This window comes from Podarcis pityusensis (assembly GCF_964106645.2).
Source record: "Podarcis pityusensis genome assembly, chromosome: 11".
Classification (NCBI taxonomy): domain Eukaryota; kingdom Metazoa; phylum Chordata; class Lepidosauria; order Squamata; family Lacertidae; genus Podarcis; species Podarcis pityusensis.
Genome location: NC_138036.1, coordinates 23,039,538 through 23,055,982, shown reverse-complemented (window position 1 = coordinate 23,055,982; position 16,445 = coordinate 23,039,538). Strand labels below are relative to the sequence as shown.

Here is a 16,445-nt window from a genome sequence, read left to right as displayed (position 1 = left end):
TTCCACAGAGTGCAAAGGGAGTAGGAATGCAGACCTCAAGGCCTGGCGTGCCTGTATTTCACCCCTGGGCAAGATAATGCCCACCAGACAGATTTCAGTCCTACTTCTATTTTGCATTTTGTATATTCAGTTGTGATTCCATGCATGATCCATTTGAGCTCAAAGAGCACTCTTCCTTTCATTGCTACCCTAATTTCTTCTTTCAGCTCTAAGCGATAATTCAGTTACTACAACCCCTCCCCCAACATTCATTTAGGCTTGATGGTATCAGTAAACCCTACCCACCACATGCAAACAACATGCTATTCCCTATACTTACTTTCCCCAGTTCTAATATATAAACTAATGAAGTGACGTGCCTTAGAGCTTGGTATGGACAGGACACAGAACCCAGTTATAGTCGAAGTCCAAAGGAAGCCCATTCCTCCCCCCCCCCCCGGTAAATTGGCTGAAGGAAAAAGTGACATGCATAGCCACCAAAATACGGTTGAGTTTTCCTTGAACCATTACGGTTTCATTTCAAAAGTGTTGCTCAGCTGATGGCAAAGCTTTTCTCAGTGGAATGGGAAAGGAAGTAATTTTCAGCCCCGCCCCCCCCCCGCAGATCTGGTTGAGAGAGCCCCCCGCTTCTGGAGCAGGTTCAGCGGGCAATGGCTGAAAATGGCTTCCCTCCCCCTTCGGATGAATGGCATGGTTTGGAAGCAACCCACTGTGTCTTAAAGGGCAAAACTGTTTTTCCTTTGGTTTTCCAAATCAAATGCAAGAAATGCATTGTGCAACAGTAAATACAGGTAGACTAAGAAAATACAAAAGCCAGTGTACTCACATCCTGCTGAATGATTATGATATCTTCACCATTTTCAACCTGCAATTGAGGAACTACTGGAAGGGCATCCTGAGATGCTGACATTGCCATGGCAATAGCTAAAGCTTCCTCTTCTTCAGCTTCCATCTTTTCCTTGCATTTCTGATTATGGTTCACATCATCTTTGTATGTGTTGTCGTTTTCCGCGCGCTCAGGAGACAGAACCGCCACTTCAGATTTGAACGTGACTGTTCCATCACTTGCTGGCATCGAAGCCTCAAGTAAGTCCTCCATACTGGAATTGAGTTCTGTATTAATATCCAGCTGGCTACGTTTCTCTTCCACAGGGGTGAAAACAGTCTCTTCACTTGGTATGACTGCACTATTATTGCTACTACTATTGCTATCACACTGTGATATATCATTTAAATTAAGCGTCATGCTGTTTTTGGAGGCTTCCCCCTGCTTGTTCATTTCACATGGAGTAGGTCGAGATGGCTTTGGCCGGTGTATATGACTGAATGGCAAAGGCCGGGCCTGTGTAAAGACAGGAGACAGTTTTTCTGATTCTTTATGTTCAGCACAGTTTCTTTGAATCTGGAGAGAAAGCTTCCGTTGCGTCTGAGGAGAAGCAGAGGGCATTTTGCAGGGAACAAATCCCTGAGGTCTGAGTTTAGAAACATCAGCGCCCGCGGGTACGGATGGCGTAGTGGGGGACGACAAAGTTGGGAATACGGATTGGGAATGACAGGATGAGAGAGAAGAGTTCAAGCACTGACCATGGGGTCTGCCTTTTGTTTGAACGGCTGGTTTTGGTTGCTCCATTGTTCCTGAAGAAACAGAAAGTCCCAGAGACATACCAGCCACCATGTCAGAAATGTCCTCTGGACTGGCACTTAGTTTTTTGTCACCCACACCTTTCCCACTTTTCCCTGATAACTGAATCGTGTTATTTGGAGTATTGCTCTCTGTGGACTCTGGAGAGTTATCAGGAACTGGTGGCTGTGCAAATTCGCGCCTGCATTCGCCGGAATGCATCTCCTCCATACCTAGCTGGATGGCTTCTGCAATTTCCATTTCATCTGCTATAGCCATCAACCGCCGGCGCATCCTTGTGTAATGTGTTGAGCTCGTCATACTCAACATTTCTAACAGTTTAAGAAACACGTGCGGTACTCTTGCAACCATTCTGGCAGCACTTAAAAATACCCTCCGTGACAATTTGCCAACCATTGAGTGGGAGTTGTCAATTGACTGCAGAGCAAAGTTCAACAGTGACAGCAGCTTTTTGTACCTAAAAGTAAAGACAAAACACAGTTAATGTCTCTGCAGCAAAAATAAAATAAAATAAAGTGTACCAAGCATTTAAAGCAGCAAGTACAAAAAGTGTTTATGTAAAAAAATTATTTCCTAAAATCAATATTTTCTAATGTAGTACCTGTCTACGACAGTGTCTGCCTGTAAAATATCCCCACTGACAATGTGGGGATAAAATTCACCAGGAAACTCCAACAGCAGTCTATCTATAAGACAAAGGCGCCCAAGCAGTGCTTGCCAATTGTTTGGTTCAGGCTGTGTTCCAAGGATGCAATTTAAGACAAAATCAATACCACCAATGCCAATGGACCCTACAAAAGAAAAATAATTAAACAGAATTAAAGATATATCACCAAAATATATTGTTTTATGTGAAGTTATGTGAAGCTCTTCCCCTTTTCAGCCAAGTCACTTTTGGGGGGTGTTACAACCTGTTACAATTTTTCAGACTACTCATGAATTTCACCAGTGCTGATTGCTTTTGCTTGCCACTAAAGTGAATCCATATTAGAAGAACCAGTTCCCCCCTTTTTTTAATGCTGTAAGCAAAGTTCCCAAAATAAATGACATTGGAAAGGCTTGTCCTTCATTCACATTTCCATCCCATCTGTTTGAAGTTCACAGCACAAGCTCACATGTCACATGAATGTTTTAAAGGTTACAAAAATCATTACAAGCATATTCACAGTTCTGTCTATATGCATTCATTGAAGACTGGAAAGTACTATTTTGCATTCACCACCATGTTCAAGTAGCTCTCAAATTCTGCCAATTCAGGTGCCACAGAATCAATATTTTAGTAATGAAATATTGAAGTTTACTTCTATTAAATGAAGTTTAGTAATGATGAACTTGGGTCCATTCCTTTAAATGGGTCTATTCAAAGTATAACTTACATATAACCCTAGGTCCGCAATCCAACACATTTACTGTGATGTCTTTATCCTTGGTCTTCCAGTTTCTCAATTTTAAACCTCTTCTGCTCTGAATTTGCCTGCTTGTCTACTGTATTTCAACCAACATTTTAGCAACATCACACTACTATTTCATTCTCTCCAATGATTAGCCATTCTTTGTATTAGATTCAAAATCATTAAATCATTTTACAGTCTTCTAGTTCCTTATTTTTCTACTGTACTTTTCACCCAAGATCAATTTATTTGTTACACCTCTCTAATATAAGTTAATGCTTGTACCCTCTCTTCTAATGAAACAATGTGTAGGAATTCTTCCTTTAGAAACTGAGCTGGCTTAATCTCTCCACCATCCCCCCCAAATTCCCTTGCTTTTCCACTTTGATCTTCAATTTATCTTCACTTACTCTCTCTTTTATTTTAATTTCCCTGTTGTACCTATTTTATTTTATTTTATTTACAACTTTACACCTTCTCTTTTCTCATCTCTTTTGGTTTTGCTCTTAATTTAGAATGCAAACATGTGAAGTGGGGTTTGTTATTGCTTTTAGTGTATGGCCTAGTACACAGTAGGTACTTTATGCAGATCAATGGCCATCAAGATGATTTGAGTGGGATGCTCACAAAACCATGAAGATGCAGCATCAAAATAAAAAGATCTTGTGTTCATTTGATGAACCCTTTGGTGGTGGGGAGAAATAAGCTCCACAATCAAATGGGCTTAATTAATGGTGGTCTGGTGACTGCTAGTACATAAGATTATTTTTAAATTTCCAACTTAATTAAGTATTGGACTCCACCATGCTGGAATTTAGTTTTCTTTAGAACAACTGATCATATGTTGTTATTATTAGAATTTTTTTAGATTTTCTCCTCTGCCACTTCAAATTTCATCTCAAAGCTCCTTATCTACGGTAGGAAGTCTTTGGTTAATTTTTCAGCCCTTATGAACAACTGTATAAAGTATGTGTGACAGTGTTTGCTCACATTCATCCATAGTTACTATTGCCCCAAGAAGCCCACTGAGTAAAGGAAGAGGCAAGCATTTCCCCCCCCTTATGATACTCTGTAAAGCACTAGGTATACTGATGTTACTATACAAATAAGTATACAATGAAGTTTTACCAGAGTTAAGTATTTCTCTACCAACTGCCAGTTCTCCAGCTTGGCCCTTGCACATCTCAAGGAGTGTTGAAACTGAAAGTTGGCTTGTGCGGCTATAAAAAGTAAAAAACAAAAAACAATGTCTTTATCACATGAATTCTGTATGTATAACTCTATGTTTTTGTTTTATTTTTACAACAGGCAGAGAACCAATCATGTAAGATCTTTATCAATGATATTTCTGAAAACAGCATGGTCAAAATTAGGAGCAGTTTTCATAATTCATAAATACCCATTTCAACATGCTTCCATTAATATATACTTTTAAGAAAGTAAAACAAGGTTGTTCTTCAACAGGTGACACCAAAGTAAGGATTCCCCACTGTTCTCCCATGGATTGGTTGGATGGCAGTGCCACCCCAAATCTGGGGTTAAGGCTATTTATTCATCCTTGGTTTAAGGTGGTATCTGTTTAAACTCAGTCTAAACTGTCCAGCTTTCCCTCAGCTAGCTGTGCGAGTTCTGATGCATACCCTCAATACTGAAGGTCTGGTAATCGATTAAATGGATACTTTAGTGGGGCTGTCTCAAGTTTCTGTTGGCTCTATCACCTTCAACTTCCAAAACTGGTGCTCTAGATGCCAGAGGTTTCCCTTTGTCCATGCTGACAGATTTTTGGTCTAGATCAGTGATGGTCAAACTTGGCCCTCCAGCTGTTTTGGGACTACAGTTCCCATCATCCCTGACCTCTGGTCCTGTTAGCTAGGGATGATGGGAGTTGTAGTCCCAAAACAGCTGGAGGGTCAAGTTTGGCCATCACTGGTCTAGGGCATCAGTTTTGGAATTCATTTCTTGAAGTTTCTGTAGGACTTATTTCTGTAGTACTATGTGATCTAGTTTGTATGCTAAGTCAGTGGAAACTTTTTTGCTTTCTTAACAAACTGCTCTGACTTAGGCAAAACCAACCATTTCAAGGCAGCTAGTGCTCACTGCTGGCTTATTAAGAACTCAGTTATTTGGTGAGCATCTGATGGTCGCTTAGACCCACAGAGGGAAAAAACAGTTGAAAGGCAACCTGTTATCCAAGAGAGCCCAGACACACACTCTCTCTGAGTACTTTAGAAGTTGGAAAGATAAGAGAATAGATTTTGCCTGTACATGCGCTGACCCATATGTGGGACAGTACACAGATCTTTTATGATGTGCTGTGCATCCACTGTGCAACATTATGACACATCTGATAATGCACACAACCAACTATGACAAGAAAATTATACAGTGGTGCCTCGCAAGACGAAATTAATTCGTTCCGTGAGTTTTTCGTCTTGCGATTTTTTTCGTCTTGCGAAGCACGGTGTCGGGAAAGTTTTGGAAAAGCTTCAAAAATACCAAAGTCTTCAAAAACCTCAAAAAAGGGGGGTGCTTGGGAGGGAGGGAGAGGCGGGCGCGGGGCGTGGGGGGAGGCGGGGCGGAGGTTGCTGCCTGAGCCCCCGGGATCGGTTCGGCTCGCCTTGCTCCGACCCTTTGCACTACAGTCGGCGCCGTCTTGCTGCTGCTGTCGCCGCGGTAGTCAAAACTCCTACCGGCCTAAAAGTTGTCTGGTGCAAAATCCTTCTGCAGCAGCAGCCCGAAAGAAGGCGAGAGCGCCAGCCAGCCAGCCGCCCGCCGCGGGCAGGAGGGAGGGAGGGAGGGTCGGCGACGGTGGATGCCTATTGCCCCTGTTGCTGCTGCAGCCGGCCAGCCAGAAGCGCGCGAGCGGAGAGGGGTGCATCCAGCCGGTTGGAGAGGAGCGCAGGGGCGCGTCCCCGGTGGCTCCCGAGCTGACCTTGCCTGGCCCGGCGCCTTCCGCACTGCCAAAGGGCGACTCACCTGCTGCCTGCGCTGCGCCGGGACTAACTCGAGCGGGGCGAGGAGAACACACACTCGCGCGCACACACACCGAGAGGCAAACTTGCCGCAGCCGTCGACGTCGCGGGGTTGGAAAGCGCGGAGATGCAGGTAGGGGGCGCCCCTCGCAGGGTGAGCGCCGGAGGGCCCGGGCAGACGCTCTTGTCACCGCTGGGGCGCTGGGGGGGGGAGAAGGAAGGAGCCCCGTCCGAAGAGCCCCGGAGCCTGGCCTCCCTAACTGGGAGTTGTGGGGAGGGAAGTGTGCGCGCCTTGCTATTTTTCGCCGAAACAAAGCTCCCTCTCCCTCAGAACCCGCCTTCACGCGTTCTTGCCCCTACGGAGACGCACACCGCGTGCTATGAGTTGCTCCTCGAAGTCAAGTCGCAACTGTATTAACGGTTTTAAGAAAAAGGAAACAAACTTGCAAGACGTTTCCGTCTTGCGAAGCAAGCCCATAGGGAAAATCGTCTTGCGAAGCAACTCAAAAACAGAAAACCCTTTCGTCTTGCGAGTTTTCTGTCTTGCGAGGCATTCGTCTTGCGAGGTACCACTGTATCCTAATTTTTTGAAAAATCTGAGCATTTACACTTTCCAGAAAATTGTTATGGAAAAATGAAATCCAATGTATCAATTTAAGAGTAACATTTTCCAGCTATAATAATACCTAGATAATATTCAAAGAGTTGCTGGTGAGTATTTTTTACGGTATAACCAATTTTATGTTCCAGGCCAAAATAACTTCAAATACAGACCATAAATCAACAAACAGCCAAAAATTTGTTTTTACATGAATTTTCCTTAATCTTTTATGAAGTTTTTTAAAATACAGATTTGTAAAAAGTTTGAATAGACCAAACACTATACCTGTTAGCATCTGCGCATTTCACCAATATAGTTTCCACAACTGGCTTCAGAAGTTGTTGCAATTTTGCCCTCTCTGCCAGACTATGACAGGGTGTATATACCAGCATGGCTCTTAATGTTTTCTAGAAAAAGCAGGGAGGGAGTGTTTTAAAAAGCAAAAACACACACAAAAAAACCTTATACAGGCACTTCATATGTTCTAAAAGAATAACAAGAGTTAGTCAATGGATACAAAAATGCACTCTAAACTTTGCTGCAACACACTAATCAATTGCAGGATACAATTTTGTAGACAAGAGGCAAATTTTGTAAGAAAGCAAAACAAATCCATGTTTTCCTACAAATTTATTAGCCTTCCAGATGCCAGAGACTCTGCTTTACGTGTTTTATTTAGTACAGTATAAAGAATGCAGTCCAGTGTGATAGGCCAGAAAGAAACAGATAATAAAGGATGACCACACTATGCATCTTCCTCATAATATAAAGTCCTTTTTGATGATATTCCAAAGAAAACTGATAAGCTCTATTTAGCAGAAGCAACCTATCACCTCTGCTGAAAGCCAGACTCTTGTTACTCTGGGCTTTCTAGAATTTTTTTTTTTTTGTGATCTGCTTCCTACTGGCTTAACCAAAAACTGAATATTACTAGAAGTAAACTGGGCAAAATAGCTTTTATCTTACACTTGTATATGAAACCTAGAATGGAGGCTTCAGTAATCTGCACTGGGTGTTCTAATTTGAGAAACTGTATTTTTCAAATATGTATTTCTCCATGCATGCCGAAGCATAGATATCCATGCATCGATTTCATTTGAACATTCACACCCTGGCCTTTCAACGGAACCATTTGGCAATGGGTCTCAATAACGGGTTGTTGTTTTTATTTTGATTATATATATATTGTGGTTTTTTATGTTGATCTTTTCTGTGAACCGCCCTGAGACCTCCGTGTATAGGGCGGTATATAAATTCTAATAATAATAATAATAATAAGCTGTACTAATGCCACAAGACACTTCAGATATTGGATGGAATCGTTCCATCTGGCAAGCTGAAATACTTGCACGGATGGAACAATTGCCATAGTGCTGTGTTGAATTCTTCCCTAAATAAGCCCCAGTTCATACATTTGCTGGGAGCAGATGTGATGGAGCAGCTTAAGCTCCTTCCTTTCACCATGCACATAAGCTCCTGTGAGAATCAAAAAATTCCATGCATATACAGGTTTGTACCAGGAAACTGTTTACATGATTTACCTCCCTTTAAAAAACACAGGAGGAAAGAAAACACAGACAGAAGTTGTTTGTGCTAGTCAAGCTCTAAATTCCAGTGAATGTATGAAATGGGTAGCTATAATGATAGTAAATGGGACCATGGCCATTAGTTTCTTTTGAGAGTACCAAAAAAACAACAATTTGGGAGTCGTTCTGCTGTCATCACAAATTCTACATCTTTGGCAACAGCATAAATACTGGTTTCCATCTCTAAACTGTAACAATGATCTTGAAATTTCAATATTCGTAAAGAAGCTACTTACTAAAGCAGCAACGTAGACTTTGTAGACGGGATCGGCACACACCATGGAAAGGACACTACAGCAGGACTCCACATCTCCTGAGATACTGGTTTGTGATGACCCAATAGCTGCTCCTAGAGTTCCAGCACTTGTGGTGCTTCCACCACTGCTTCCAGAATTTCCAGTGCTTTCACCGTTAGCCAATAATAGAGCACCACTAACATCATGGGAGAGACGTCTAAGGGCCATCTCACGTACATTCCAGTTTCGAGAAAACAAGCAGCCAACTAATTCCATTCCAAATACCTAAAAGACAGACATGAAAACACTTAAAAGTACATGTATGATGATCTCAAGTACTCATACTGAAAAATGCAATCCCATCTGAATTTGGGGTAGCACAGGGAAGAGCGTGTTGCATTCTTCAAGGCTGCTACCATCAGAGCAGATGCAAAACAAGGGAGATGTAATGAAGTGTCAGATAACTTCTCCATTCATTTCTGTTGGAAGCATTCATATACCACCATCTCATAAAATATCAAGCTGGTGTACATCAATATGCACACAATAAATATGGTAATCTTTTCTCGTCAGGGAACTAACACCGAAAAAGTCCTCTCCTATCACAGAATGCAAACCTGACTCCTTCACATACAAGTGTGCAGGGAATGTAACACAACTTAACCAGTAGCAGTGCAATCCTGTTTGTGCTATTTGTCATAAAATGGAATCAAGAAACACAAAAATACCCAGCAGCTAGCTTAATTAATGTTTCCTTTAGAAATTTAGTATACCTGTATCCATGGCTCAGCTAAGTCTTTATAGGCAGAAGGGATTTGCTGGACCCCATAATGAGTAAGGTTAAAATTACTATCTTGACTCCTCCTTGGTGAGACGGCTGTAGGCTGCTGAGTTTGCTGCTGGACAACACGAAGAACAGAAGGAGATTCTACAGGGCTTGGCAACTCATGGCTGTAAGGGGGGGGGGGGAAATGGTTTGCATAAGTAGATGTTTGCAAGCTTGCAGATATTTTAATATTTATACTCATCAATGGAAGATCTAGTATATCCAAGTACAACACATCCTTACCTATAGAAATCATGAGATCTCCACTTAGATCTACAAAGAGGACATATAAGAGGCTCTCTGTTTCTTCTACACTCCTCTGCCCCTAAAAAAGAAATAATACTGACGTTAGCATGATAAGGACATTTTTGAAAATATAAAGCTATTGAGTTTTTGGAAATATCTACAGAACTTACAAGTCTATGGAAAACTAGTCATATGGAAAACTGTATATTCAGTTCTGTAGCAAATGTGGCATTTGCCACTTTTTCTACATGTTTAATGTATTGTGTGAATTATACCAGCTCTATATACCTGTCCACTTAAAAATATATATATCTATACCTCCAACCCTATGGTTGAGACAAGAAACTAAAGACCTATTACTTCTGGATTTTAGACATTTTATAAGTTTCTGGGCTAATATCACAATATTGCTCAGTTCTTTGAAACTGATTGATCAGCTCAGTTAAAACTACAGGTTACTAATTTTCTTATTTATAATTATTTTCTTCTCTTTCATTCATAGTAAGGGAGGTTTTTTCAAGACACAAAAGCTACCAAGATGCATTTCTCTATCATCCTTTATATAGGGACGCGGGTGGCATTGTGGTCTAAACCACTGAGCCTAGGGCTTGCTGATCAGAAAGTCAGTGGTTCGAATCCCTGCGACAGGCTGAGTTCCCATTGTTCAGTCCCAGCTCCTGCCCACCTAGCACTTTGAAAGCACGTCAAAGTGCAAGTAGATAAATAGGTACTGCTCTGGCGGGAAGGTAAATGGCGTTTCCGTGCGCTGCTCTGGTTTGCCAGAAGCAGCCTACTCATGCTGGCCACATGACCCGGAAGCTGTCTGTGGACAAACATCGGCCCCCTCAGCCTATAGAGCAAGAAGAGCGCCGCAACCCCAGAGTCGTCTGCGACTGGACTTAACTGTCAGGGGTACCTTTACCTTTTTATCATCCTTTATACTTAAAACTCCGAGGAATACTACCTCACATTTATATGAGGAAAAGTACTTCACTTAGATTCCTCCTCTAACATCCCAGTTTATGCATACTCTCATTCCTTAATATCAAATGTCCCTTTTGATATTCATTATTTGAAGTAGAAGTACTGACATCTGTGATGCAGGCATATATTTACTTTCACAAGTGACTTACATATTGACATGCAGTGGTGGTGAAGTTTATTTCTGCAGCCATCTTCGCAGACAGTCAAGCTCTCTTCATCCAACATGCCTAGCAAACAAATGGGGCACATCTGTTCTTCTTCATCCTTGATACTATTTTTAAAAGAACATGTACCAATATTTAAGGAGTAAATATTTTAATTTACATTATTATACCTCTTTCCAGGGCAAAAAATGGTCCCAATATATATTTATTGGGGTGCATTCTATCATGCTGCAAGTGACTAGTTGACCTTTCAGTGCGACTGTTTACAGTAAATTCCAGTGCTTGCTCACATATTACATTTACCACACAGGTAACTGATCAAAATTGCCTCTACATTGTGCATGACGTATTGTTTTATATATTACTCTTCAGTAATGTATGTTACAATAGTAACTGTATGTTACAACAGTAACATGGAAAAGTCAACAAACTGCAGCCAGCAAAATGGGGTGGACAGAAAGTGTCCCCTTCCTCTCCTACAGCAGTTGCCCCAACATGCAGCCACAATTATCATGAGAGTTTGCTGAATCAAGGGGGTGTGTGGTCTGGGGGATTTGGAGGAAGTGGGGGTCATGGAAAGACTGGTTGGAAGAACCTCAGGTGCCTCAGCATAACTTCCCATCATCTCCCTCTTTCCCCTCAATCTCCTACACAACCCACTCCATTCAGCCTGGCCTGGGGACCCTTAGGATAAGATTTTCAGGGAGGGGGGGGGGACTGCTGGGGGGAGGGGTGGCAGGAAAGTCACCTTTTGCCTAAAGCCTTCCATGGACGAATCTCTATCTTGAAGCCATACTTTGCAGTGTATCAAAATGAAAACTATTACCTGTGGTTATATAGCAAGTCCTAGAACAGATACATCATTCTGTAGGAAATGTTGGTAAAGAGGCTCTGGATATTAATAGCTTTGATCTCAGAAACAGGTTCATCTTACAGCTCAGGGCTTTTAGTGTTGTGGTACTTGCCCTTTAGAATGTACCTTCAATTATCATCAGGCAGGCTCTTATAGTATTGGCACCTACTTAAAACTTACCTGTTCACCCATGCTTTTTCCCTGGGGGTGATCCAGCTATGATCATATACTATATTAATCTACTGATTTCTTTTCATGTATTCCTGTATTTTTTATCAATGTGATTTTATTGTGTATTATGTTGGTCAAAGCCATTTTTTCTTTTAAAAAATGTTGCTGGTATAGAAAGTTTTGCCAATGAACAAACAAATAAACAAAACCTATTAATTCCACACTTAGGCTACTGTAGTGGTGCCAGAATGGCATTCCTGTGGTTTCTTCCCACAGTACTCTGGCAATATCTAGATGGAATAACTACACAAGTGGGGCAAATGACATTGTTTTCCCATCTAGAAGTTAATGAAGTGGCGTGTGAAGAAGCTACCGGAAAGCACTTGCTATGGTTCTATGGTAATAAGAACTGGTGCCATGTTAAGACTGAATTAGTGGCTAATTCAGGTCTCTTGTTTTTTAAAATGAAACAAGGGAAACTTACAATTTGGTCAGTGCCAATATTGAAGTCACCCAACACTTAAGTCAGATATTCCTAGAAAAACTAAATATGGAATAAATTCCTTTATGTCCAGTTCAACAGTCTCAAACCTTTTAAGAACTATCTAGATAAGCAAAATGATAATGGAAATATGCCTATTCTATTTCTGATGTACACAGAATTTGTTTTCTCTATAAGCCATCTGTTACGAAAAGCTCAAAATCTGGGCACTACATGGAGGAATAAAATTTCAGCTCATGACTGATAAGCAGAACATGATTTATCAATAAAGAATATTGCTCTCCAAATGACTGGCACAAATGGAGGTTGTATAGTTTTCTGTGGATTTTTATGGGTACATAATCATCCGAGGTAACAAATAGCACGTATAACTTAAAAACAGTATGTATACTCTATGACACTACTTTCAAAATAATACTGATAACAAGTTGTCAAAATGTAAGAACAGAATTCTACAGAACATATTTTCTAAAGAACTACCCAATGTATGCACCAGGGGAGGCTAACTTGTAGCCCACCAGAGATTGCTGCACCACTACTCCCATCAACTAACAGAGATGATGGTGGTGGTAATTTAGCAAAATCTGGTGGGCCACAGGCTAGCCATTCTTGAGATACACCAAGGTGACCCAACAGTTAAGAAAAGATTTGCAGCCAAGTAATTTACCAAGCCTAGTTGCATTTCAAGCCCAAGTACTATGGACCTACTAAGACCAGGAAGAGAGGTTAACTTTACTTTAGTTACTACATACACATATGGCCAAAAAGAAACTTGATATATGTATGCCAAAGGTGGGGAACCTCTTTGGCCCAATTGGCCAGATTGTTATATCTTATATGTCCCCATCCCATGGTCCAACTTAAATTTTGTTTTAGAAAATGTCTGAAGCATTTTTCAAACCGTGCGTGCAAAACCCTGCAGTTTTCAGAGCTAATCTACCCAATGCAAAGTTGGGGACAGATGATTTGACAGGATGGATTGTCCTAAGCACCAGCCGGAGTCTCTTGCACAGAGCTTTCCAAGCACTCCACAGCCAACCAGTTGTCAGGTGGTTGGGAAATGTAGCACAAGGAGCCTTGCCAGCTCTATGCTGGCAAAGGGGATTTCTGCAATGACTGGCTGCACAATAAAGAGTTCCACAGGGGAAAGGTGCCATGGTTTGGGGTCAAATTTATGATATTTTAGGCCACATCTGGCCAGGGAGCTGGATGCTTCCCACTCCTCATATATTTAGAAAATTCACTGCATTTCATCATCCGCAGTAAATATTTCTACTATTGCCAGATTTACTAAAATAGGAATGGGGAAACTTTTTCATCCCAGGGACTGCATTCCCTTCTGGAGGCTACATGTCAATGGAAGGCAGGATCAGAGGCAAAAGTGAGCAGACCAATTTATGTAAGTGTTTCTTGTGTACAGTAGGCTAACTTTTACACACACTTGTAGACCTTGCTCTGTCCTCCATTTATGCCAGCAGGAAGCATTATTCGAATTCAAGGTAACATTCCACCAAAGTAAAAACACTCAAGGAAGGTGCAAAGCACAGCTGATGTAACCAGGGTAAAGTCCCAGGGGTCAAATGGAGAGCCTCAGATTTCCACACCCCTGCATTAGATGAATCACTCACACACAAAATCACTTTGTGATTTCTACATAAAACAGCTACCCTTTCCAGGGCAAACATCTCTTGATTCTTTCAAACCCAACACTTCTGATAGGATCTATGTTTTAGCCCCTTGCTCCTCATCCCCAACTGAAGCTACTTCCCTGTTTCCAGTTTGCATTAAGATCTTGGGGGCAGGAATTTGCTTTTTTAAAAAACTAATGGTACTCAGTGAAGTGTCATGTACGGTGATGGTGAGTGGGGAGGGGACAGTAGCCACAAAAGCCTAGCACCCAAATTAAGGGGTGAATATATACTTTTCATATTTAAGCTGGAGATGTTCTCATACCAAAAAAAGCAAAATGTAAATTCCCATTGTTTAAGAAGACGTTTCCAACAAATTGTCCCAAAATGAAAGGTTAGGCACAAAAAATAAAGGCTTTGCTATGAAGGAGCAAAGAATTCACAGTAACAGAGGGCATGTGTTTTGGCACAGTATTAGATGTGAATTCCTAGCATGAATGGAAAGGCAATTCTACTTGTGCAAGGTGTCCTCCATTTCCAGTGTCCCCTTGCACTGTGCCACATCCCTTGCAGTTCTGGAGGTTCTCACGAGCATTGGGAGCATCTTCTGAGGACTGTAATGGACTACAGTGAGGGGGAGGGGAATGCACCATGAACAGAGTTCAGTTTGTGCTTCTTTAGATCCAAAGTTTGATTTCAAAGAACTTCTAAATATTCTCTTTTCTCCTGAGAGTAAATTTCTAGCTTGTAGCTTGATTAAAATCTGGTAAGGTTACTGGGGCCAGGTAAAACCAGATTCATTCCACAAGTTGATAATCCCTTGTCCAATTAATTATTCTGATGCTACACAAAATTTTAAAATGAAGTTTCATTTTCCAAAGGTGAAAGATCCTCTTCAAGATCCCACTAGGTTTCAGAAGTCACTGGTGCATTCATAAAGCACCTAATATATACTAGGCTCTTAACAAAAAATAATATTGCAACTAAAGGGCAACAAACTTCCATTTCAAAATGTGCTTTTTGGCAGACTTGGCTAGCCAACACAAAAAATATTGTTCCCAAACATTCAAACAATAAATACCAGAACTTTTGTAACTTAGATCATGCTATATAAAGAACAAGGAGTCTTTTGCAATGGTTTTGTTGCAACAGACTAACACAGCTACCCTTTTGGAATTGTATAAAATTCATGTGACAAATTAAAGCAACACTTTCCCTGTGAAAAGGGGAAGATTTCGAAGAACACTACTTATTTTCTTTAGAAGAATTACTAACCTGTTTTCTGAACTAGATGTAGACGTACTAGATGATGACAATGTATGAGAATTTGACATGCGTGAGACAAACTTCTGGATGGTGTTACGAGATGGGGCTTTGATCCTTGAGCTACGCCTACTGTGATATTTCTGGAACAAACTTTCAACCTAACATTAGAAGAAAACATTAACAGTAGCTATTATGCTGTTAATTCCTGGAAGCTGATGTCCAATTTGAAATAAAGTTTTAATTGCAATTGAAATCACAGTAATATCAGAACAAAAAAAAGTTTTCCTACTCCACCACCAAGAGGGGATTGGTTGGATCCATCTTATAAACAATTAAAATCACACCTCACGTTAAAAAATTAAAACCACTTCATTTAAGACATGTGGACATAGATCCTGAATTTTGACCAGATCCTTAGTGGATGCACTTTCATAACCAGCAAAGTCTTGCAATTTAACATTAGCTAACAGCGCTTCTGCATCTATCTACATTGCTAAGTAGAAGCAGAGAAGGAACAGAAGAAATTGCGGGGAAGATATTGATGTCCTATTCTCTTGAAGTGTGTTCCTGATTTTACGTGCTTTATTTTCATGCCTCCACTTTTAGGGTGGAGCACATGTGATTGATGTTTAAGAAACTCTGCAATCACTGTCCACCATGGTTGCAAGATGCATCACAACTGACATCAGCTAAATCAAGAAACCATGTTAAGAATTGTTAAATATCATTACTGATGAAGTTAAGGTAAGAAGGAAAGGGCTGTGGAGAAGGAACATGGTATTCCACTTCCCACTCCTAGTAGGCCACTCTATTAAGCAAGCACTAACCTCCAGCTATTAGAGGGCTATTGGTGGAGAATTTTTTAGTAAACAACTTATTTGATGTTACTGTAGTATCGTTGGCTATTAACAGAGATTTCAGAAACATAGTAACTCTAGCAAAACTTAAACAGCACTACAGTGTGATTTCTGAATAGTAAATTTTAGCAGCTTTAATGTATTTGCAGCAACCATTGTATATACATGATAGAAGAGACAGGATAACACTACCTCAAAGTTCTTCAAGGTTTTTCGCCAGAGCATTGGATCTGAAGATTCAAGTTGAAACACACGAAGCATAACAAATAGGAGATGAATGCAAAATGTTCCACGCCCACAGCTGCAGGTCTGTAAACAAAGATTTTCGTGTGCTTATTATGACTGTTTTCTTTCAAAAGACACCAGTTACTATATTAAATAAGGCGTTATTAGGATTATACTTCTGTATTTAGAAAATACAAATCTGTTTAGAAAAACAAATCTGTTATAAGCATGGTTTATTTCTGACAGCTATCCTTCCATGGGCTGATGGATGATTTATGGCAGAGCAAACAATCTA

General features: G+C 40.8%; 1 protein-coding gene across 2 annotated transcripts in view; it reads right to left on the bottom strand.

Moving 5' to 3' along the window:
* MAP3K1 (mitogen-activated protein kinase kinase kinase 1) overlaps positions 1-16,445 on the bottom strand; it is a 63,719-nt gene that overhangs the window by 11,236 nt on the left and 36,038 nt on the right. For both annotated transcript variants that reach the window (XM_080972258.1, XM_080972257.1), the window contains exons 5-14: positions 16,118-16,234; positions 15,078-15,226; positions 10,634-10,755; positions 9,498-9,579; positions 9,202-9,379; positions 8,429-8,713; positions 6,892-7,013; positions 4,162-4,253; positions 2,244-2,433; positions 827-2,099 (exon numbers count right to left, since the gene is read on the bottom strand). In XM_080972258.1, coding sequence (XP_080828384.1) covers positions 827-2,099; positions 2,244-2,433; positions 4,162-4,253; positions 6,892-7,013; positions 8,429-8,713; positions 9,202-9,379; positions 9,498-9,579; positions 10,634-10,755; positions 15,078-15,226; positions 16,118-16,234 — 2,610 coding nt within the window. The remainder of the gene's footprint in view (positions 1-826; positions 2,100-2,243; positions 2,434-4,161; positions 4,254-6,891; positions 7,014-8,428; positions 8,714-9,201; positions 9,380-9,497; positions 9,580-10,633; positions 10,756-15,077; positions 15,227-16,117; positions 16,235-16,445) is intronic.